The 25,863-nt window shown below is 39.2% G+C and overlaps 1 protein-coding gene across 5 annotated transcripts in view; it reads right to left on the minus strand.

The window, feature by feature from the left end:
• The window catches only part of PAAF1 (proteasomal ATPase associated factor 1), a 62,772-nt gene that overhangs the window by 31,637 nt on the left and 5,272 nt on the right, over positions 1 to 25,863 (minus strand). For 4 of the 5 annotated variants that reach the window (XR_004351036.1, XR_004351037.1, XM_032639545.1 and 1 more), the window contains exons 4-8: positions 22,173 to 22,262; positions 14,157 to 14,255; positions 13,381 to 13,531; positions 5,917 to 6,111; positions 941 to 1,032 (exon numbers count right to left, since the gene is read on the minus strand). Coding sequence is in view for 3 of the 5 variants with exons in the window: in XM_032639545.1 (XP_032495436.1) it covers positions 941 to 1,032; positions 5,917 to 6,111; positions 13,381 to 13,531; positions 14,157 to 14,255; positions 22,173 to 22,262 (627 nt within the window). In the remaining 2 variants the exon portion in view is untranslated. Of the gene's footprint in view, positions 1 to 940; positions 1,033 to 5,916; positions 6,112 to 13,380; positions 13,532 to 14,156; positions 14,256 to 22,172; positions 22,263 to 24,081; positions 24,544 to 25,863 lie in introns of those variants that run through there. The other variant, XM_032639547.1, reaches the window with a different exon arrangement.

Below are 25,863 nucleotides of genomic sequence, written 5' to 3' on the forward strand. Positions count from 1 at the left end.
AAAGAAACAAAGTGGCAATTTAAAGAATCACAAGTCACCCATGTACCTGAAAAAAAAAAACCCAAACTATTAGACTTTTATTTATTCCTTAGTGTTAGTTCAAACAGTAAAGTTTGAAAGTTCTAAAAAAAGAAAACAAAACAAACAAAAACCCCTGATTTCCCTTTGGAAGTAAAAGCCAGCATGGAAATTCAGAGTATAAAGGCAATATGCTCAAAAATAGTGATGTTCCCAGAACAAACTTTGAAAATGGAAACATCACCAGCACACTGAAGTCATGAGATGAAATGAAAATACAAAGCCTGTGGTCAAACCAAATCATTCAAGCTGTCTGGGTGATGATGACAGGAGCTGGAAAGAAATTTAGAAAATCTCAAGAAACTCAGAGTTTAATTAAGAGCAGAGTCTGCTTGGCAAAACCTCAGCAAATGAAGGAAGAAAATTCAATTCTTCTATGAAAGATATTCTGGTCATTAATTAATCTAGAGCCCTGAATGCGTGAGTCCTTTACTCAGAAAATCTTCACATTACCTTAGAGGAAGAAGGGAATCTATAGAACCTTATCATTTTACATACAGCACACTAAGGCCCAGAGGGAAAGTGACTTGATAAAGGTCACAAAGCAGTAGGACATTTAATCTCATCACATAACACTATGTGGTAAATCCTACTATGACAAGTTTAGTGATGAGGAAACTGAGGCTCAGAGAGGTTAAGTAACCTGTCCAATGTCACAGCCATTAGGAAGAACCAGGATTTAAATGTTGCCCTTATTCCATATCCCATGCTCTTAATCACTATACTGTACTGCCTCTCACTCATGCAGCTTCTTCAAAAGGTGAACATACAGAGAAATCAGAAATGTTTTCAAAACAGCTTTCCAAGAATCAGAGTGACCCAGGTTGCCCCAGAGTTCAAAGGTCTTAGAGGAACCACTTACTGGCTGCCTGCTCTGCAGTCCCAAGCACTGAAGTTTCTTATCTTCTCGGGCCAACAGCAGCATTTTCGACTCTGTTCCAACCTCCCGTTCACCTGCATGACAGATAAGCTATGTCAATAATGGGCTAGGCTGATCAGCTGGCAGTACCCAGAAAGCACAACTATTGATGGCTGTTTACTGAGTTATTCTGTTAGTGATTCACTTATTAATATTAAAAAAACATTATGTTCTATATCTTGACTGTGGTATTGTTTATATGACTGTACATATTTGTCAAAACTCACAGAACTGTGCAATTAAAAAGGATAACTTTTACTACATGTAAAATATATCTCAATAAACCCAACTTTAAAATATTATTATTAAGTCATCTCTAATATGGAAAGATACCATACTTGGAGCAGGAGTACAAGGCTGAACAAAGTAGACAGTCTCTGCCCTCAAGGCTCTTATGGTCTGAAGGAAATGAGATCTATCCATTCACTAAACAAATATTTACTGAGGGACAAGGTACCTACTCTCAAGGAGTAGTAGATTCTAGATTCTAGATTCTAGTAGAAATAGGAAATAGTAAAATAAGCAAATAAACAAGTAGGATATCTTCAGACAGTGATGAGTTCCACAAAGGAAATAAAACAGGAAAATATAACCAAAAGGGAGTAGATGGTGGGAAAATGAGTGGGGGAAGGTAACTTTAAACTTCAATTTTATTTATTTATTTTTAAATATTTTTTATTTTATTTTTGGCTGCGTTGGGTCTTCGTTGCTGCATGTGGGCTTTCTCTAGCTGTGGTGAGCGGGGGCTACTCTTCGTTGCAGCGCATGGGCTTCTCATTGTTGTGGCTTCTCTTGTTGCAAAACACGGGCTCTAGGCGGGCAGGCTTCAGTAGTTGTGGCACGCAGTCTCAGTAGTTGTGGCTCGCGGGCTCTAGAACGCAGGCTCAGTAGTTGTGGCGCACGGGCTTAGTTGCTCCGCAGCATGTGGGATCTTTCCGGACCAGGGCTCAGACCTGTGTCCCCTACATTGGCAGGTGGATTCTTAACCATTGCACCACCAGGGAAGCCCTAAACTTCAATTTTAAAAAGGTTTCATGGAGGTTATTTTCCAACTGAGACATGAATGGTAAACAGAAGCCAGCCATGTGAAAAGTTTTGGGAGGTATATTCTAGGCTAAGGGAAGAACAAGGCAAAAGCCGGGAGGCTGGCAGTCTGTTGTGCTCAAAGAACAGAGACCTATGGCTGGGACACAGTGGAACTGGCAGAGGGTGGTGTGACTTGAGGCTGGAGAGGACTGCAGGGGTTAGAAAGTGTAAGCATTTGTAATAAGCCATGGTAAGGGGTTAGGATTTTAATACATAGTTGTCCCTCGGTATTTACAGAAGGTTGCTTCCAGGACCCGCCGCAGACACCAAGATTCGCAGATGCTCAAGTCCCCAGAGTTGGCCCTCCATATCGAAAGGTTCCACATCCGCAGATTCAACCAACTGTAGATTGTGTTCTGAATGAGGAACCCATGGATATGGAGGGCCAAACATATGTATAAAAGGAGGCCACTATGGACTTCCCTGGCGGTCCAGTGGTTAAGACTCCATGCTTCCAGGGCAGGGGATGCAGGTTCAATCTCTGGTTTGGGAATTAAGATCCCACATGGCCAAAAAAACCCAACCAAACAAAAAAATACAAAAAGGAGGCTGCTAGAGGAGAGTAGAGACAAAGGAGAGTGATATGACTTGTGTTTTTTATTTATTTACTTTTTTTTAATTTTAATTTTTTTATTTTGGCTGCACTGGATCATTGTGGCGGCATGTGGACTCTTAGTTGCGGCATGCGGACTCTTAGTTGTGGCATGCGTGTGGAATCTAGTTCCCTGACCAGGGATCAAACCCGGGCCCCCTGCATTGAGAGCACGGAGTCTTATCCACTGGACCACCAGGGAAGTCCCTTGATTTATGTTTTTTAAATGACCACGATGGTTCCTCTGAGGAGAATAGATTATAGAATAGTGCAGGCAACAGATGATGGTAGAATGGATGAGGATGCTGGCAGGAGGAAGGGAGAGCTGGAGGAAGAACGTGAGGTGGAAAAATGAGCAACATTCTGAAGGTAGAGATGACAGACTTTGCTGATGCGGGACATGAGGAACGGTGGGGGTGGATCTTGAATGAATCTCAGGCTTTGGGCTTGAGCAAGAAGATGGTGGTGCCATTTACTGAGATGGGGAAAAACAGATTTGGGGTGGGAGGAAATCAAACACTCCGTGTTATAAGTTCAAGATGTCTATTAGACATCTAAATAGAGTCTGAAATGCAAGTGAAAGATCTATGCTTTAGATATACTTTTGGAAATCACCAGCTTAAATACAATGTTTAAAGTCATGGAAATGATGAGATCACCTAAGAGAGAAATTGTAGAGCTGAGGGGCCCTCCAATATTTAAAGGTAGAATAAAGGAGACATGTAAAAGGAGATTGGGACTTCCCTGGTGGTCCAGTGGCTAAGGCTCCACGCTCCCAATGCAGGGGGCCCGGGCTCAAACCCTGGTCAGGGAACTAGATCCCACATGCTGCAACTAAAAAAGATCCCACGTGCCGCAACTAAGACCCAACCCAGCCAAATAAATAAATAAATGTTTTTTTTTAAAAAGGAGACTAAGAAGCAGCAGCCAATGAGATAGAGAGAAAAGCAGTGTAGTGTGGTAGTACAGAAGCCAAGAAAGCAAAGTGTCCTGAAGAGAAGAGTTTACTATGTTGTATCCTGTTGAGAATTTGGAAGGATAAGCACAGAGAAGTAACACTGGATTATGCAACATGGAGTCACTGGTGACCTCGACAAGAGCTCCTGCTGGTTAAGTAGCTGGGGCACAAACCATCCTAGGGCGGGTTGAACAGTAAGTGGGAAGTGAGGAAATAGAGGAAACAAGAATATTTTCATTTAAATTACTTTAAACCAACTAATTTTTAAAAACTCAACCTTATTTTAAGTAGTATCTGTGAAATCTTAGGTTTGAAGTGACGTATGTGTGCATTAATATATAACTATTAAAAATGTGTACTGTCTGAAATGATCTTGTTTACTACTCACTGCACATGTGTCACACTTTGGGAAATACTCTTCCTATTAATCGATTAATTCCCAAAGAGGGGCGAGGCAACATGTGGTAGTCGCAACCATTTTAATTCTTGGACCACAGTTTATCTACATGGGAAGTTTAAGAGAGTGAGGAGAGTACCTGCAGTGTGTCCACAGTGAGGGGCAAAATTCACCCAGATGAGCTGAAAACATATATCCACACAAAAACCTACACAGGGATATTTATAGCAGCTTTATTCATAACTGTCCAAACTTGGAAACAACCAACATGTCCTCCAGTAGATGAATGAATAGATAAACTGAGGTACATTAAAACAATGGAATATTGTTCAGTGCTTAAAACAATGAGGTATCAAGGACTTCCCTGGTGGCACAGTGGATAAGAATCCACCTGCCAATGCAGGGGACATGGGTTCGAGCCCTGGTCCGGGAAGATCCCACATGCTGCAGAGCAACTAAGCCCGTGCACCACAACTACTGAGCTTGCACGCCACAACTACTGAAGCCTGCGCACCTAGAGCCCGTGCTCTGCAACAAGAGAAGCCACCACAATGAGAAGGCCATGCACTGCAATGAGAAGGCCATGCACCGCAACGAAGAGTAGCCCCCACTCGCCACAACTAGAGAAAGCCCCCCTGAAAAACATTTTAAAAATAAACAAATAAATAAATGGAAAAAAAGAAATGAGGTATCAATGCATGAAAAGACATGCAGGAACCTTAAATGCATATTACTAAGTGAAAGAAGCCAATCTGAAAAGGCTACATAGTTTATGATTTCAACTGCAACATTCTGGAAAAGGCAAAGCCATGAAGACAGTAAAAATATCAGTTGCGAAAGGTTATAGGGGATGAAAGGACGAATTGGTGCAGCAAAAGGGATTTTTCAGGCAGTGAAAAATCTGCATGATACTAGAATGATAAATACATGTCATTATACATTTGTCCAAACCCACAGAATATACAACAACAAGAATGAATCCTAATTTAAACCTTGAACTTTGAGTGATAATGATGTGTCAGTTTAGGTCTATCAACTGTAACAAAAGTACCACTCTGGTGGGGGATGGTGATAACAGGGGAGGGTGTGCAGGTATGTGGACAAAGGGTATACAAGAACTCTATCTGCTCAATTTCATGTGGACCAAACTGCTCTAAAAAATAAAGCCTCTTAAAAAAAAGATACGAGAAGCAGAGATGATGGTAGAAAAATAGTCCTATGGAAACAGAGAAGCAAGTATGTTATAATCATAGGAAAATAAGAAAAGAATGCAAGCTGCCTTATTAGGACCTTTATCATTCTGACTCAACCAGAGCTATCGCTCTACTCACCTATTTCCCCCTACTATGCTTACGCCAACTTCTGGCCCAAAGAAGCATATCTCTACCCAACAGTCAATTTTACCTCCACACTATTTTAATGTGAACTGCCCCTACCCCTATCCCTGCCCTAGTTCCCATTCTCCCATCCTTCCCATTCTTGTCTGTTCAACTTGAATCTATCCTTCAAGGTTCAACTTCTTTTGTGACATCTCTCATCTATACTAACCTAAAACACTCTCTTCTTCCAAAAAAACATTATATTTGCATTAAGTGAATCACTAAGTTACTTCAGCCAAAATTTTATTGTTCTCTGTTTTACAGGCATTAGTCTCATCTGCTAAATTAAATTGTACTTACTCAAATGCAATAACTGTGACATATACTTCCTTTGTAGATTCCAAAGCAACAGGAACATAGTAGATATGCAACAAATATTAATCTTATGGTAAAAATGGAAATACCAGCTACAGAGCAGGAGAGAACAAGGAAGAAAAGGAGAAACTAAGGCAAACACTGAAGGAATATAAGGAAACAAAATAAATTCATATACTGTTATCAACTCACTGGGCATCTGCTCAGGGGAGCCGAGGTTTATAGAGTTGTCAGCAGTACCCACAGCCACTCCGTTGATGGAAGACCCACAGTCTACAATGACTCCCAAGCAGGCTGAGCGCCCACAGTCCCAAAGTCGTGCTGTCCCATCTCGAGAACCAGATACCACATTCTTCCCCCGATCAACAATGGCTGTATCCAGGATACCTGGCAAGAGAAAAAAAAAAAGACCCTAAAATGGAGTAGGTAGTAAAGGAACTACAAGGGCAGAGAAGACATATCTGCATAAATGACTCTATTCCTTCACAAACAAGTACTGGATATGTACTACAGGCTGGTGCCAGAAAAACAGAAATAAACAGAACAGGGTCCCTGTTTCCCAATGACTAGCTGCAAGAGACAGACATGGAAAAGAAGCTTTGGATTTAATTTTTAGTGGCATGTGGTTTTCTAGAGCAGTGGTTTTCAAGTTATTATTTTGGCTTTAGAACCTGTTTTTTTTTTATTAATTTATTTTTTAAAAAAATCGTTACTGGAGTATAATTGTTTTACAATGTGTGTTAGTTTCTGCTGTATAACAAAGTGAGTCAGCTATACATATACATACATATATCCCCATATCTCCTCCCACTTGAGTCTCCCTCCCATCATCCCTATCCCACCCCTTTAGGTGGTCACAAAGCACCGAGCTGATCTCTATATGCTATGTGGCTGCTTTCCACTAGTTATCTATTTTACATTTGGTAGTGTATATATGTCTATGCCACTCTCTCACTTCATCCCAGCTTACCCTTCCCCCTCCCCATGTCCTCAAGTCCATTCTCCACATCTACATCTTTATTCCTGTCCTGCCCCTAGGTTCTTCAGAACCATGTTTTTTTTTTTAGATTCCATATATGTTACCATACGCTATTTGTTTTTCTCTTTCTGATTTACTTCACTCTGTATGACAGACTCTAGGTCCATCCACCTCATTACAAATAACTCAATTTCACTTCTTTTTTATGGCTGAGTAATATTCCATTGTATATATGTGCCACATCTTCTTTATCCATTCATCTGTCAATGGACACTTAGGTTGCTTCCATGTCCTGGCTATTGTAAATAGTGCTGCAATGAACATTGTGGTACATGACTCTTTTTTTTTTTTTTTAAATTTATGGCTGCATTGGGTCTTCATTGCTGCGCGAGGGCTTTTCTCTAGTTGCAGCGCGCTAGGACTTTTCTCTAGTTGCGGCGAGCAGGGGCTACTCTTCGTTGTGGTACACGGGCTTCTCATTGCGGTGGCTTCTCTTGTTGCAGAGCACGGGCTCTAGGCACATGGACTTCAGTAGTTGTAGCATGCAGACTCATTGGTTTGGCTCCCAGGCTCTAGAGCGCAGGCTCAGTAGTTGTGGCGCATGGGCTTAGTTGCTCCGCAGCATGTGGGATCTTCCCAGACCAGGGCTTGAACCCGTGTCCCCTGAATTGGCAGGCGGATTCTTAACCACTGCGCCACCAGGGAAGCCCAACATGACTCTTCATGAGTTATCAGTTTCTCAGGGTACATGCCCAGTAGTGGGATTGCTGGGTCGTACAAAAGCTGTTTTTTAAACAAAAATTAAGTAGACATCCTAGACAGTTCAGTGTGTAAATCACTGTCTTAAAAGATCCTGCTGCTTCCATTGGGAACTAATTGTAAAAATGGAGTGACTTCTCATCTGGCCAAGATGGAGTAGTCCCATTGCTCCCAGGTCCTCTCCTTACAACTAAAAAAACCTGGACATAAGACAACAAACAAGCACAAGAAGGTTGAAAGATGTAAAGAAGAAAGTAGTCCACCTAGGGACCTCAGGACTTGAAGAACAACAGGGCAATGAATTCCCTGGATTTCCTTACTGCCTTCCATATATCCTAGACAGGACACTGCAGAAGCCTCTAACATAGAACTAATTTTTTAAAAAGGGCACAAATTAAAAACAAAAAACAACAACCAAACAACTCCAAGAACAGTCTGTTGCCTCTAGGCAGAAGACTGAGAAAAGGGTGGCCTAACAGTACAGAAAAGCTTTTTGGCAATATCCATCTTACTCAAACAGCAACAGAAAAACTGCTACCTCCCCTCTCCCAAAGATTCAGTGGGGCTGAACAGGGAGTGATTTCTACCTCAACCCCCATGGAAGCAGGAAACAGCTCTCCAATTCCCCCCACCCAGCGACGCTGACCAGGCCCAGCAGGGTACTGTCAGCGGGGAGCTGGGCCTCTACTCTCACCCAGCACCAACAGGGGAAAGAGGTAAAACATAAGGGACAGGGAAGTAGCACTCTACTTTCCTAACCCATCCCCTGGTGTCAGTCAGCAGGAAACAGAGCTTACAAGCCCACTTTGGAGGAAAGGAAGTGGTGCAAGTTGAGGTGATGCAAGATGGTGCCCCACTTCTACCAGGAAGCCGTCAGCAAGGTCAAGGGGAAGCTGAGCTTCTACCTCACCTGTTTGCAGACAGGTAGCGTGAGCCAGTGCTCCAGTTTTGCCAGAGCAGTGTTAGAGGAGCCCAGCAGGAAGCTGAGTATACACATCTCCTGGGCCCCTGTACCATACCTCGACAGGGGACCACCTGCTAAAAAAGATCAAGTAAGATGCAGAGTGTTATAATATCCAAAATGTCCACAGATTTTATGACTTTTGAAGCCCTTTGTCATCCCTTATCTTACTATTTGCTATGATCCCTGGCTTCAGGAGCACCCAGTGTAAAAAGGTAGAGACAGTCAAGGACATAAAAGAGTTTCAGGGGCATACATGTGACAACACAGGACTGTAGAGTAGAAAGGGAGTCTGGCCCTATGGTGATACAGGCAGGGCTACTACTTGCTTTATTAAAACCCATTTAATTATCCTATTATAGGTGCCCAATAAACACTTGCAGGCTGAGTAATAAGAGTACCTGACCAAAGGTTACTTAGTAAACTAGTGCCCTGGCTTGCTCCTATTCTGCTCAAGATGAGATGACTTCAGATATATAAACCTTGACAAAAACTCTACAAAAACTCAATATAAGGTACAAGTGATGGATGAGCCATGCAGTTAACCACATGCCTCAACTCTCAGTGGAAATTTCACTTTGAAAGCCTTTTTCAGAAAAAAGATGAATTCATAAAAATGCCACAAATTTAAAAAGTAGCCAATTTAGGTCCTGTTTGATAAAATATGATTTTCTCAGGTGGGACCTAATTCACAGGGTAAGTTTCCAAATATATCCAATTTAAAATAAAAACTAAATACAATTTATATAGCTGGTTACAGTGGTTGGAAAAATAAAATGTAATCCTTGTACTTATATATCTACTGGATAAAGGCCATATAGATAAGCTTTTATTTATTTATTTATTTTTGGTTATATGTTGGTTTTTTAAATTCATTTTTATTGGAATGTGGTTGCTTTACAATGTTGTGTTAGCCTAGATAAGCTTTTAAAAGTAGGCTTTCCCTCAGAAGCAGATCTAAGGAGGCAACATATCTTGTTGCTACTTTATGTTTCTTATTTACAACATATTTTGTAATCATAAAGTACCCTGAGTTTAGAAAATCCACCTTTCCACTCTATCTCCATAACACACTCAGCATTCTAGCTAGAAAAGGATCTTAGATCTTTCAAGAATCTTAAGGAATCACCAATAGGAACATAAGGAAGGGGCTTCAACTCTTACTAAGCCATCAAAGATCTGTTTATGTCTTTATTGGGAAGTTCCAACCACTATTTAAAAATGCTGAGTTCCATGGAAGTGATGCAAACTTAAAAAAAAAAAAAAGGTTCTGAAAAATATGTATCCAAGACAGGATGCTACAGCTGTGGCTAGGGAGCTACGAATGGTATTAACTGTGTACAAATTTCAACTAATACTCAGTAAAGAGCTGCCATCTAGGAAGTTTTCCTTTTTTATGAAAGTAGAGTGGAAAACTATCACTCCCTCTCTAATAAAATGTCACTTACAACATAGTGGCATCTAGTGTGGGTCTCTTTACTCTTAGGTGACAAGAATAAAAGAAAGAGGAGCCTTACAGGAGCAGGAATCTGTGAGGAATTACCTTAAGAAGAAGCTATAAAGGAGCAGGAATGCCTTTGTAAGAGAAGTAGCCATAGCTAAGACCTAGCAGAGCTGCAAAGGCTTTAGATATCAAATCGAACAGACAGAAGTCCTCAACATATAAACCAAGATGAAAAAAAATCTGCATTCAAGAAAAGATTCAGCTGATTTACAGATAAATATCATAGCCAAAGTCTGGGAAATAAGAATAATGTTAGATGAAACTATGACTGAAATAAGTATTAGTAAGAAACAGCAAATTTCATATTTCTAGGCAGGTTTTTTAACAAGTTTACTCTATTCAGATCTCAGAAAATAATGAGCCTTGAAGCACCTATTACTTGGAGGCAGCATATCCTATTTCAGAGAAAGTATATAAGAGTTTGAAAAGAATGCAACCTGGTTTCTCAAATGTAAGCATCTTTCCTACCTTGGTGAGCAAAAAACCTCAACCAATCAACTGAAATGGTGTTTCATTTGGTCTCAGTGTTTTCACAGATTATGAAAGACCTGGTGCTTATTACAAAGAATTAAGATTATGAATATATATCTCCAAATTCACCAACCTTAATTAAATGGCCTGGTCAATTAAAAATTTTCAAACTGATTAAATTACACTTTAGAGCTACTTAGTAAACTCATATATTACAAATAGAACACTGCTTTATCTTTTCATTAGACAGATTTACAAAAATCTTATCTCTGCTTAAGAACACACTAATCCTTTAAATAAGTATAAAATATATATCTAAAAGCATTAGAAAAGACCAATTACATATCAACTAAGATCAAAAATGTCTACTGTATTAGAAATAACAATTTCTGCTTTTCACATTTGACAAGTAGGTTAAAACATCACAAGGTTCAACTTCCCTGGCAGGGTTTAAAGTATAGTGTCATATTTTTTATGAACAATAATAGTATTCAATGTGCACTTATTACATACCAGGGATTATACTAAATCTCTCATATGCACCATTTCATTTAATACTATTATCCCCATTTTACATATGAGGAAATTAAGGCTCAGAAAAGTTAAGCAACTTTCCAAGGCTTCCCAGACTTTAAATGGAAGAATTAAGATTTAAACCAAGATTTGTATGTCTCCAAATTCTATGTTTTGCCACTCTACCGTACTGGCTCCCTTACTATCATGTTTCCATATACTAGAAGCAGTAAGCAAGCCAGGGACTTAATTAAGCTAACGAAAGGTTATTCTTTATAACAGATCTTTATACAGAGCTGCTCTATTAGTGTCCAGATGATTCTTTGCAATAAGCATCAGGTAATGTTCAATCCAGTCTTCCTTTTATGTCTTGCTTGCCAAGACTTACCTAGGCAATAAAAGACCATGTTCACCTCAACACTATCTTCTGCTTCTCTTATTTAGTCACCACTTGTGAAAACACTAAAGATCACAAATGCAAATAATAATTCTTTATTGTTTTTTATGTGGTTCATGACTTTTATTAAAATGCTTCAAAATCTCAGAACTAAAGAGATTGTAAAAAAGGAGCCACACAAAGCAACTTGGAAGTCAACTAGGTAAAGACAGTGACCCATATATGCCGCTTTTATTGGAGATTAATCTTGATTTTGGCTCCATACTTTTGAAGAATGGGCAACCCCAAACCCGGGGCTCCTTTATAGAATTAACTGGAGAGAAGCATTTAAGACCTGACAGACATTAACCTGGATCTGACTTCATGCAATTTCCCCTAAAGCTTATCATTTCTGTTCAATCTAATTTAAAAAAAAAACAACAAACCCTCTCAAGGAAAAAAAAGTAAGGGTGTTATATTCTGGAGAAGCGCCTACCCGCACCCCAGAACTTTCTCACAAGGCCAAAAGAATGGAACAACTATATGAATAAAAGCTTAAATCAGATCAACAAACACTCTAGAGTTCAACCTAAGCTAAGTGACACACATGGATTCTTAAGGAGAACTGAAGAACACTGGGAGACTTAGGATTCATGTGGAGGGCACAGTCAATAACTATAGTAATCCAAAGGTAATCTGAAGTTAAGTGTGCACGGATGTTAAATATGCATCTTCTTAAGTTCAACATGCAGGGCTATGCCTTGTTCACTGGAAAGGTCCCCCATGCCCTGCATCTTCAAGGTGGCCAGATCTAAGGTGAATCCCTCAGTGTTCTTCTAGACTCCTTTGGCTCCTGGATTCCCCAACAGTGCAGGCTGCTTTGACTCCTCAGACCTGTCAGTTCTTTGGACTGAACGTGAAGAAGGCTCTATATATCCCTTCTACTCCCTTTCAATGCATCCATGTACTCAAGTTTCAGAAGAAAACCCATTTATTTGCTAAGGTTAACATGTGTGTTTGCTAGATGATCTGTATGTAATCTGACAAACCATTATAAAGAAATACTAAAACTTAAAAAAATCAACTCTACACACAAGCTATTTATAATATAGTCAGGTAGACAAGGCAAAAACACTGGGTTAAATACCATAAGTATAGGACAAATACATAATAAATTCCCAAATGAGTGGTGTAGATGATGTGTATTATGGTCCCAAAGGAGTGATCAAGGTAAGAAATTATTTGAGGATGTTATTACATTTTCAAAAATTATCCAAACTTGGGGCTTCCCTGGTGGCGCAGTGGTTGAGAGTCCACCTGCCGGGAAGATGGGTTCGTGCCCAGGTCCAGAAGGATCCCACATGCCATGGAGCAGCTGGGCCCGTGAGCCATGGCCGCTGAGCCTGCACGTCTGGAGCCTGTGCTCCGCAACGGGAGAGGCCACAACAGTGAGAGGCCTGCATACCCGAAAAAAAAAAAAAAATCCAAACTTGTAAAAATAAGAATGACATATTTACCATTTTTTTAAACATTCCAAATTAAGGATAAAACATCTCTAAATTAACTTTTTTCCCAACAAACCAACCAATCAGTTACAGAGGGAAGATGTTCTCACTCTGTCTCTACAATCCAATATCAACAGGTTATGTGGTTAATCCATTTTAAAAAACTGAACTGTGATTTAAAGCCACAGGAATCGACCATCAATACCAAGGTCTATCTGATGTCTGGTGATGCAGCTGTTTGCAATACAGCTTTTACTGTCACCTCAGCCAAAGGACTAATGTGAAATAGTGGGCACACCTCTCTCTCTTTTTTCCCAGCACACAAGGAGATGATCTCCTATGGAGCCTTTTTTCCCCTTATCAATTGTGGAAAACAATGATCTATGTAAGTTAGTGAATTCTAGATAGCAATAATAAGACTGAGCAGGAAAGGAATTTCTAATCCTTGGGGAAATACCAGTTCATTTAAATGGCCAGTTGGATGAATTACTTGTGTTTTTGTGGATAACTAGATTCTGTTTCTATCTTTTTGGTGATTCATTTCTGGGGATCATTACAGAAACCTTTAAGAGAAATCCCTCTTCATACCTCCTTTGTGACCTTTGAAGGTCACCACACAGCTAGCATCTTCAGCTGACCAGATCTTCAGCTGGGCATCCATTCCCCCACTCAGAACCACAAGGCCTGATGGGAAAAACCTGCAACAATTCACATCAAATACATGTCCTTCCAATACTCTCTGGAAAAACAAAAGAAAATTCCATGCTAGTTCTCTTGTCCGTCCCTTGATGTTCTCTTACCTCCCATATCCTTAGTTCCGTAAATGATATACCTACATGCTGCATTTTAAAACAAAAGAGGTCCAAAGAATCTCTTTAGTTCATCTGTATACCAGGTAATGTTCTTAGAGCTGTTGGCTCCCTTTCCTGGGCTTTGGCTGCAAATGTTGTGAATTTGAATTCCATAGCTCTCATAGCCATCCCTAAGTCTAGTTCTACATATAAGGAGCTGAGGAGGCTTGAGGGCTCTTTTACTTGTCTTTTCTTAAAATCCTCTGTACAGGTTGGGGGGCTCAGCCATACAGTCAGTTTAACAGCCTAGCTACTCTGTCTTAGAAATGGGTTACTGAAGGCAGTTCATACCATCCACTCACAGACATTCACTAGCCTGGCTCTTCCACTGTTCCAGCCCCAATTTGTTCTGACAAATCACCAAACTTGAGCATGGTTCTCAGATTAACAAATGGAAGAACAAAGATCAATTGATGTGCAGTGTTCCTACATTTTCAGAATGGGCCACTCTTCTTTCCATGGCCCAGTCTAAGGTTTCTCAGACCACCCTAAAAGTGTACCCAAAGCCTTTACTCTGAGCTCTCCATTGGAAGCCTGCCAGATCTTCATGCTCCCATCGGTACTAGAAGACACACCAAGGCCTCCTCCACTGGAAATGTCCAGGCATGTTATCTGTTTAAACGACAAAACAACCAGTGTTACAAATAACGAAATGCTCTTCTTCCCCTGAAATATGTTATAAACCTCTCTCATTTCACACTCCTCTAAGACTTCTTCAAGCCTGTGCTTCCCAACACAAAGGACATGTGTTTCATATGAAGGCTGAGTTATCATCACCGATCTCCCAACAAGGTTGGAGCCAAAACCCTTTATTTCTCGAAACAAAAAACTATTCTTGTAGTCATCTATAATCTCCTGCTTCAGCTATAAAGTTACTTATTCCCATATCATTTCCATAGTTTCTATCTTTTGCTATTTTATTTTAAAATTAAGATACTTCTCCTAATTCCTAGGAACCCACTTAACACAAAAAGACAGATTTCCAAGATGCACCAGGATTCAAGGAAAAGTAAAGATGCTTCCAATTTACTACTTTACATTCCCTCTGTAAAATCGTAACTGTCTGTGTGTGTATTTCAGAATAAGTAATAGAAAAATTCTCAAATTCACTTATGCAATTTCAATATTAGGAATCACTTCATGAATAAGCCATGATCAGAATGTCAAGTCTCTTTCATAAATCAATACATGCATACATAATATCCCCTTTTTATTAAAAAACACCCAGTTACAAATATTCCAGAAATGTAAGACTGAGATATATAATCACAGTCATATTCCCAGCAACTATGATTCCAATATGACCTAAATTATTTTTAAATAGTAGGAACTTCCAACAACAAAAAACAAAAAAAAATAGGAACTTTGCCTTTAATTATTCAACCTTCCACTTTACATCTCTATGCCAATTAAGCCATAATGAATAGGTTTGGCAAAAACTAAAGGGATATATGGGTCAACTCTAACACTTTCTAAGACTTTTTCTTCTTTATTTTGGTTCCTCAATAAAAGGACCATTAACTTAATTGCAGTTCTTTTAATTTTAAGGATTATGACAACAATTAACATTTATATCATGTTTTATCATTTATAAAACATTTTAAAATACACTGAATCATTTGATCCTCATAATAATCCCATTCTGCTCCTAGCTTCTCATCGGTGGATACTGCTTTCACATTCTAGTGTAGGAGACATTTCTCAGATCTATCTTTCTTCTCCAACACCACTGCTACCACCCTAATCCTGGGCCTTAAATCTGACTACCAGTACTGTCAAGTTCAACTCTATTCTGGCTCCCCAACTACATGATGAGCTTTATAAGTGTCAGAACAATGTCCAGCACTTTCTCACACAAATCACAGGCTATGTACACAGTAACTATTTAACAAATACCTAATAACAGTTTGGGAAGAGGGATGAAGCAGCTCATCAACACTAGAAAAGAAAGTAAAGCCATTTGACCTATATCAATGAGACCAGCTACTGTCCCCATTCAAGGGCCCCAGAAACAAAACATATTTAAACACTTTCCTACTCACTCTGAAATCAATTTAATCCCTAAAGCAATACAGCCCAACCTCTTTCCTGACTCAGGTGCCATCTTCCAACTGCCTGCTAGGCATCTATCTTTGGCTTTATAGTGGACACCTGAAACTTAACATGCCCAAAATAGAACCCTTATTTCCCCTGCTCCCTACCAATGCAACTACTTGTCCCCCAAGTAAATGACACCAGAATTTACCCAATTCTCAGGCCAAAATTTTTGGAATTATCCCAACTCCTCATTTACTCACATCTTATATCCAAGTCATTGGCAAATCCTCTCTGGACCCACACCCTAGAATACAGGCTCTATACCACAGTTCTATCCATTACTATATAGCCCCAGTGCCCAGAAGAGTATCTGGAATGTAGTAGGTGATTAATAAATGGGTGAATCACCTAATAATGAGCTCAAATAAGAGAAAGGGAGAATAAGAAATAGAATAAATGAACAATTAATGATTTTTTTTAAAATGACCCACTCCTCAAAAGGTAAATGGTTTTCCCAACTCCCCAAGGAGTTCACCACTTCCTCCCCTAGTGGTCTTCAGCTTCTATGTTTATATTGGGTTGGCCAAAAAGTTTGTTTGGATTTTTCTATAACATCTTACAGCAAAACCCAAATGAACTTTTTGGCCAACTCAATATATCATAGTGGTTGTCAACCAGGGGCAATTTGTTTCTGGGGGCACATTTGGTGATGTCTGTAAACATTTTTAGTTGTCACAACTGGGGGCAGTGTCCAATGGACAACTTGTAGCTAGAGGCCAGGGATGCAGCTAAACATCCTACAGTGCATAGAACAGCCGCCTACAAAAAAGAATTATCTAGCTTAAAATGTCAATACTGCCAAGGTTGAGAAACTCTGATATATGATTTGGTACCCTCTCAGTTAATATACTCTTCCTGGAAAGGATAGGGATATTGTGTTGTTTATCTCAGTTACATATCTTTGGGTCCCTAGTTCCTAGACCTAAAAAGTAATTAAGTCTGAACTATCTATTCTTCCAAAGTGATAGAACACTGAAAAGTAGATTATACATCATACCAGTTGTCTCCTTCCTCCAGATTTTTATTAAAGAGAAAGAGGAAAGAGAACTAACATTTACTGAATAGCTAGCTATTATGTGCCAGACATGTAACAGACACTACTCTCATATAATCCACTCAAAAATCTTTAAGTATTGGTGAGAAATCTGAGGTTTAAGTGGTAGTTTAATTTCCCCAAGGTGAAAGAGCAGAGCCAGGATACAAACCTAGGTCAGAGCCTAAAGCTAAAGATCTATTCCTTAGTTACAGCAAAAGAACAGACAGATAAATGGAGCATTCCTAAATATTGGATAAAGATGACAATTCAGAGACCTTCAAAATGGTGGAGGAGTAAGATGTGGAGATCACCATCCTCCCCACAAATACATCAGAAATACATCTACATGTGGAACAACTCCTACAGAACACCTACTGAACACTGGCAGAAGATCTCAAACTTCCCAAAAGATATATTTTTTTTTTTCCTTTCTCTCTTTTTGTGAGTGTGTATGTGTATGCTTCTTTGTGTGATTTTGTCTGTATAGCTTTGCTTTTACCATTTGTCCTAGGGTTCTGTCTGTTTTTTTTTGTTTGTTTTTTATTTTTTAGTATAGTGTTTAGTGCTTGTTATCATTGGTGGATTTGTTTTTCGGTTTGCTTGCTCTATTCTTTCTTTCTTTCTTTTTTCCCCCTTTTTTATTACTTTTTAATCTTTTTATTTTTAATAATTTTTTTATTTTAATAACTTTATTTAATTTTTTTCTTTCTTTCTTTCTTTTTTTCCTTCCTTTTCTTCTAAGCCATGTGGCTGACAGGGTTTTGGTGCTCCGGCCGGGTGTCAGGCCTGTATCTCTGAGGTGGGAGAGCCGAGTTCAGGACATTGGTCAACCAGAGACCTCCCAGCTCCACGTAATATCAAATGGCGAAAGCTCTCCCAGAGACCTCCATCTCAACGCTAAGACCCAGCTCCACTCAACGAACAGCAAGCTACAGTGCTGGACACCCTATGCCAAACAACTAGCAAGACAGGAACACAATCCCACCCATTAGCAGAGAGGCTGCCTATAATCAGAATAAGGCCACAGGCACCCTAAAACACACCACCGGATACGGTCTTGCCCACCAGAAAGACAAGATCTAGCCTCTTCCACCAGAACGCAGGCACCAGTCCCCTCCACCAGGAAGCCTACACAATCCACTGAACCAACCTTAGCCACTGGGGGCAGACAACAAAATCAACGGGAACTACGAACCTGCAGCCTGTGAAAAGGAGACCCCAAACACAGTAAGTTAAGCAAAATGAGAAGACAGAGGAACGCACAGCAGATGAAGGAGCAAGGTAAAAATCCACCAGACCAAACAAATGAAAAGGAAATAGGCAGTCTACCTGAAAAAGAATTCAGAGTAATGATAGTAAAGATGATCCAAAATCTTGGAAATAGAATGGAGAAAATACAAGAAATGTTTAACAAGGACCTAAAAGAACTACAGAGCAAACAAACAATGATGAGCAACACAATAAATGAAATAAAAAATTCTCTAGAAGGGGGCTTCCCTGGTGGCACAGTGGTTAAGAATCTGCCTGCCAATGCAGGGGACATCGGTTCGAGCCCTGGTCCGGAGAAGATCCCACATGCCATGGAGCTACCAAGTCCATGTGCCACAACTACTGAGTCTGTGCTCTATAGCTCACGAATCACAACTACTGAAGCCTGCAAGCCACAACTACTGAAGCCCACACACCTAGAGCCCGTGCTCTGCAACAAGAGAAGCCACCACAATGAGAAGCCAGTGCACCACAATGAAGAGTAGCCCCCACTTGACACAACTAGAGAAAGCCGCGAGCAGCAACAAAGAGCCAACACAGTCAAAAAATAAAAATAAGTAAAATAAATAAATTAAAAAAAAATTCTCTAGAAGGAATCAACAGCAGAATAACTGAAGCAGAAGAACGGATAAGTGACCTGGAAGATAAAATAGTGGAAATAACTACTGCAGAGCAAAATAAAGAAAAATGAAAAGAATTGAGGACAGTCTGAGAGACCTCTGGGACAACATTAAACGCACCAACATTTGAATACAGGGGTCTCAGAAGAAGAAGAGAAAAAGAAAGGGACGGAGAAAATATTTGAAGAGGTTATAGTTGAAAACTTCCCTAATATGGGAAAGGAAATAGTCAATCAGGTCCAGGAAGTGCAGAGTCCCATACAGGATAAATCCAAGGAGAAACATGCCAAGACACATATTAACTAAACTATCAAAAATTAAATACAAGAAAAAATATTAAAAGGAGCAAGGGAAAAACAACAAATAACATACAAGGGAATACCCATAAGGTGAACAGCTGATCTTTCAGCAGAAACTCTGCAAGCCAGAAGGGAGTGGCAGGACATATTTAAGTGATGAAAGGGAAAGACCTACAACCAACATTACTCTACCCAGCAAGGATCTCATTCAGATTCGACAGAGAAATTAAAACCTTTAGAGACAAGGAAAGGCTAAGAGAATTCAGCACCACCAAACCAGCTTTACAACAAATGCTAAAGGAACTTCTCAGGAAACACAAGAGAAGGCAAAGACCTACAATAACAAACCCAAAACAATTAAGAAAATAGTAATAGGAACATACATATTGATATCTACCCTAAATGTAAATGGATTAAATGCTCCAACCAAAAGACAGACTGGCTGAATAGATACAAAAACAAGACCTGTATACATGCTGTCTACAAGAGACCGACTTCAGACCTAGGGACACATACAGCCTAAAAGTGAGGGGATGGAAAAAGATATCCCATGCAAATGGAAATCAGAAGAAAGCTGGAGTAGCAATTCTCATATCAGACAAAATGACGTTAAAGACTATTACAAGAGACAAAGAAGGACACTACATAATGATGAAGGGATCAATCCAAGAAGAAGATATAACAATTGTAAATATTTATGCACCCAGCATAGGAGCACCTCAATACATAAGGCAAATGCTAACAGCCATAAAAGGGGAAATCGACAGTAACACAATCATAGTATGGGACTTTAACACCCCACTTTCACCAATGGACAGATCATCCAAAATGAAAATAAATAAGGAAACACAACCTTTTAATGATACATTAAACAAGATGGACTTAATTGATATTTATAGGACATTCTATCCAAAAACAACAGAATACACATTTTTCTCAAGTGCTCATGGAACATTCTCCAGGATAGATCATATCTTGGGTCACAAATCAAGCCTTGGTAAATTTAAGAAAATTGAAATCGTATCAAATATCTTTTCTGACTGCAACGCTATGAGACTAGATACCAATTACAGGAAAAAAATCTGTAAAAAATACAAACACATGGAGGCTAAACAATATACTACTTAATAACCAAGAGATCATTGAAGAAATCAAAGAGGAAATCAAAAAATACCTAGAGACAAATGACAATGAAAACATGACGACCCAAAACCTATGGGATGCAGCAAAAGCAGTTCTTAAGACAGAATTTTATAGCAATACAATCCTGCCTCAAGAAACAAGAAACATCTCAAATAAACAGCCTAACCTTACACCTAAAGCAATTAGAGAAAGAAGAATAAAAAACCCCCAAAGTTAGCAGAAGGAAAGAAATCATAAAGATCAGATCAGAAACAAATGAAAAAGAAATGAAGGAAACAATAGCAAACATCAATAAAACTAAAAGCTGGTTCTTTGAGAAGATAAACAAAATTCATAAACCATTAGCCAGACTCATCAAGAAAAAAAGGGGGAAGACTCAAATCAATACAATTAGAAATGAAAAAAGGAGAAGAGAAGTAACAACTGACACTGCAGAAGTACAAAGGATCATGAGAGACTACTACAAGCAACTATGCCAATAAAATGGACAACCTGGAAGAAATGGACAAATTTTTAGAAAAGCACAACCTTCTGAGACTGAACCAGGAAGAAAGAGAAAATATAAACAGACCAATCACAAGCACTGAAATTGAGACTGTGATTAAAAATCTTCCTACAGGGCTTCCTTGGTGGCGCAGTGGTTGAGAGTACGCCTGCCGATGCAGGGGACACGGGTTCGTGCCCCGGTCCGGGAAGATCCCACATGCCGCGGAGCGGCTGGGCGCATGAGCCATGGCCGCTGAGCCTGCGCGTCCGGAGCCTGTGCTCCGCAACGGGAGAGGCCACAACAGTGAGAGGTCCGCGTACAGCAAAAAAAAAAAAAAGAATTAAAAAGTAACTTATAAAACAACATGTACTGTAAAAACCTGTTGTGGTAAAATATTTAAAGAAAAAAGACTGGATCAAGTAAAATAATTATATGTAAAGCTTACCATGTGCTGACACATAGCAGGTGATCAATAAATGTCAGCTATGACTACTATGATTATTATTTTTTAACTTTTTAAAATCGAGATACATTAATATACAATATTATATAATTACAGGTGTACAAAATAGTGATTCACAATTTTTTAAATGTTATATTCCATTTATAGTTATTATAAAATATTGGCTATATTACCTGTGTTGTACAATATATCCTTGTACCTTATTTATTTTATACATAACAGTTTGTACCTCTTAATCCCCTACTCCTATTTTGCCCCTCCTTATTTCCCCCCCCGCCACTGGTAACCACTACTTTATTCTCTATATCTGTGAGTCTGTTTTTGTTATGTCCACTAGTTTGTTTTATTTTTCAGATTCCACATATAAGTGACATCATACAGTATTTGTCTTTCTCTGACTTATTTCACTTAGCATAATGCCTTCCAAGTCCACCTATGTTGCTGCAAATGGCAAGATTACTATGATTATTATTAAGTGTTACATAACAAAAGCTTACAATAGTTATCTTTAGATTATAGAAATGAGTGATTTTCACTTTTACATTTCCTAAATTTTCATCACTAAATATATATTTGTTTTGCAATAAGGATAAAAACAGCTATTTTTGAAAATGTACCAAACACTAAGAAGCAGTAGGCTTTAATACAATCAGTTTATTCACCTATTTCTCATTTCTGTTTCTAAAAAGCTTACGGTAGTAGAAAGGGCTTTATCACAAAGACCTTTGAAAATTATCCCTCAATATGCTGTACTTGGAATTTTGAGAAAATGCCCCTTCCGTTAGGCAAAGGGACAGAAATATGAGCAGTGGCAAATTACTCAAACATCAACTACTATCATCATTATCCAAAAGCGGGTAAGTAGCTCTGGTAAAACATATATAAGGAAATTTCATACAATTCCTTTATTTGAGATTACCAGTGAGTAGATTTGTATATTTATTCTAAGTGGACCCAAGTACCAGTCTTGCCAAACCTACCACACTTTATCAGCTGTGTCATCTTATAATGCAAAGTAAATGAAAAACACATTAATTATGAATATGTTTATAGCACTAGACAAGCATGAAAAATTAACATGTTATTATATTTTCTCATTTTATCAGAATACTTACACTCTTTGTATGAATTCTGGAAAAAGTAGTATATGGTGCCAAAAACTTTGAAGATGCATTTTCCTTTGGACATGAAATATGAATGCTTTTCTAAACAGAGAAGGAAAAATGAAATCCATCAGTAAAGCTACTCCAATGGAATTAAAGCTTCTTAAAGAAAACATTAGGACGAAAGAACACTCTTACCTTTTAAGTGTACCCTAATCCTCCTTCCCCAACCCAAGACACTATCACTCCCCTACAGATCAGCAGTCCTTTTACTGCAGAGGGCTACAATGTAATTTGGTACTGCTGAGCCATTATGCTTTTATGTTGAAGAAAACTGTTCCATAGAAGACAAACCAACAATAAGATACAAATGACAAACACGAGAACATTAATTTTCATAAGAAACTCTAATACCAGTACTCTCAGTCAGCAGTGTGGCAAGGAACAGTACCAAGAGTTGTGAAAAAACAGCACCAGCTCCCGGGCCTAGGGCTGAAAAGACTAGTCTAAAAGTAAACTTGCTGCCTATAAAAGAACTTTCAGAAAAAATGTTAGACTACTGACATGTATAGTTACCAGAGTAAGAAAGTAGGTAAAGTAAATTACGGTACACTCACACAATGTGTAGGCCCTGGTCAGGCTTGTGGTGCTCATTCCCAACTAGGACTTAAACTGACTACATGTTCATAGACTGGTCATCACCAAATAGCTGTCTTATGATTTCACACATGTTTTGACTAGTCATTATCACATATATTTCAGCTACTATAGCAAGATAACACTAGTGACGTAGTAGTAAATTACACCTAGAACCAGATGTTAGATTCAAGTGACATGACTTGCTGAAGGCAGACTGCAACCATTTAGGGTAAGTATGTTGGTGTTTCAAGGCAGAGGTATAAAAGGCTTGGTAAACATCGCCTCAAGGATTCTTGCAGTACAACGATCCCTTACTCTAATTTGCAGAATACTAACACCATCCCCTAAGTGTATATCTCCTACACAGAGCTGAGGAGCTGCTCTCACCAAATGGCCCCTAACCTGTTATCTCTTCTGCAGTAGTACTTGAAAGTTTCTGGAAATTCTGCTGAACAATGAAAATGCCTTCAATAATCAAGATTTTCTGAACCTCTTTATAAGGCTAATCTATGTACAACAAGCACAGTCCTCATAGTTCATTAGAAAGAACAGTTTCAAAGTTATTCTCATCACTGAAAATCAATATATTCTTATTACAGGTCTTCTCCTTTAAAAAGAGAATTAGATTATCTATACAAACAGTACTTTCTTAGCCAGTGTATCTATGCCTGGCTGCCTGCAGGTCTTTCATTAAATGAGTTTTTGTTTCTAACCACATGACAAAGCCCATACAGCTGCAAGAGAGCTGACCCGGATTTGGAATTGTTTCCTGTACCCAAAACTAAAGTGTCAGCTAAACTTTCCTGGCTAAATATTCATACCAAGCAAGGATATGAGGAGCTCTGAAAGCTTAGTGTTCGAGCCTCTGTAAGAACTGTGTTTGCTCTCAGAAGACTATTTCTTTGGGGCTAATTATGTAAATGATTTCAAGAATCAGTGGTTTTCTCCTGCTTATCGATCCTACAAATCACCCTTTAACCGTAAACAGACTATGAAGGAAGATAAAAGTTGAGTTACCTTCCAGCAGTAGAGAATCATGCTGTTAATGAAAAGATATTAAAGAAAAGCTGCAGGAGATATCAAAACAGACAAAATTCAGTGTGAGGGGGAAGTGTGAATATTCCACATTAAGATAAAATTAAAAGTCAAACTTTTTATCTTTCCAAGTAAGGTTTTTAAGCATAATGACAAATCTGTATAATAGAACACTGTAGCAACATCAAACAGCAAAGTGACTCATGGCAGTTAGGAAACAAATGAACGTTCAACCATAAGCATTTACTGTCTGACTTAGCAAGTACACTGCAGAAATTAGTAATGATATTGGAAAGGGTAAGGTTTGTATCACAGCCTGAGTACAAAGGGAAGAAAGGAAGTCAGTGCCCAGGCTGTGGATGGATACTGGCAAACACCTGGAAAAAATGTATGCTTGCAAGTTGGTGTCATACTTGAAGTTAACAGAACTGGGTTTTAATTCTGACATAGTCTAACTAGCTTTGATTATTAGGGGTTAATTACCTCTCTGAATCTGTTTGCTTATCTGCAAAATGTAAATTTAAAATGCCAATCCCACAGGATTGTTATGATAAACAATAACTCACTTTTAATATCTTAGTTTCTTTCATATGCAATTTCACTCCCCACTAATCAGCCTATGAGGTAGAATACTGTCTCTGTTTTATAGATGAGGAAACTAAGGCTCAGGTAACTAAGTTATTTGTCCAAAACCATATTGCTAGTAAGTATCACAGTAACTAAGACTTGGACTCAGATCTTCTGGTACTTTCTACAATACTGTTCATGAAAAACAAATATAAAATATAGAATAACATGTAGCTTATTATTTTGCACAGAGGGTAATGAATGAACATCTGCTAAAGATCTTATGTAAAAAACAAAGTATTCCCTACTCTTGTCAGTACACCTGAAATATTTTACAAGTAAAGAAGCTTAATTATACACACACCAAAAAAGGCCGTTTCACCCTTTGGGAATCATCTCACCAGAGCACACTGACTGCTGCCATCAGAAAGAGGAAGGAGGGCTTCCCTGGTGGCGCAGTGGTTAAGAATCCGCCTGCCAGTGCAGGGGACATGGGTGCAAGCCCTAGTCCAGGAAGATCCCACATGCCACGGAGCAACTAAGCCCATGTGCCACAACTACTGAGCCTGCATTCTAGAGCCCACGAGCCACAACTACTGAAGCCTGCATGCCTAGAGCCCTGTGCTCCGCAACAAGAGAGGCCACCACTATGAGAAGCCTGCGCACTGCAACAGAGAGTAGCCCCCGCTCTCTGCAACTAGAGAAAGCCCGCGCACAGCAACGAAGACCCAACACAGCCAAAAATAAATAAAAATAAAATAAATAATTTTAAAAAAAAAGAAAGAGGAAGGAAAGTCAGATCATGAGTTCTGCAACTTACATGGCCACCTACTCACCTCAAAGACCAATGAGAAAAACAATTAAGTACTACTAATACAGGTCTTCACCAAGGTGTGCCCAGACACATTATAAAACTACGCTGTACAATATGGTGGGTACTAGCCACATAAAGCTACTGAGCACTTAAAATGTGGCTAATGCAAATGAGTAAATGAATTTTTAATTTTATTTAAAGTTTAGTTTAAAAACACACTTGATTCAGTTATTGGAAAACTTTTTAAGTACATTTGGAACTACTTAGATATGTGAATCTGTTTTCAACTGTAAATTTTTTAAAACCTACATATCAAGTATTTCCAATAAAAATTTAGAGTCTGGGAGTTCCCTCGTGGCACAGTGGTTAAGAACCCACCTGCCAATACAGGGGACACAGGTTCGATCCCTGGTCTGGGAAGATCCAACATGCTGCGGAGCAACTCAGCCCATGCACCGCAACTACTGGGCCTGTGCTCTAGAGCCCACGAGCCACACCTACTGAGCCCGCGTGCCACAACTACTGAAGCCCGCGCACCCCGTGCTCTGCAACAAGAGAAGCCACCGCAATGAGAAACCCGCACACCACAATGAAGAGTAGCCCCTGCTCGCTGCAACCAGAGAAAGCCTGTGCATGGCAACGAAGACC

This window comes from Phocoena sinus, chromosome 8 (assembly GCF_008692025.1).
Source record: "Phocoena sinus isolate mPhoSin1 chromosome 8, mPhoSin1.pri, whole genome shotgun sequence".
In the NCBI taxonomy this organism is placed as follows: Eukaryota; Metazoa; Chordata; class Mammalia; order Artiodactyla; family Phocoenidae; genus Phocoena; species Phocoena sinus.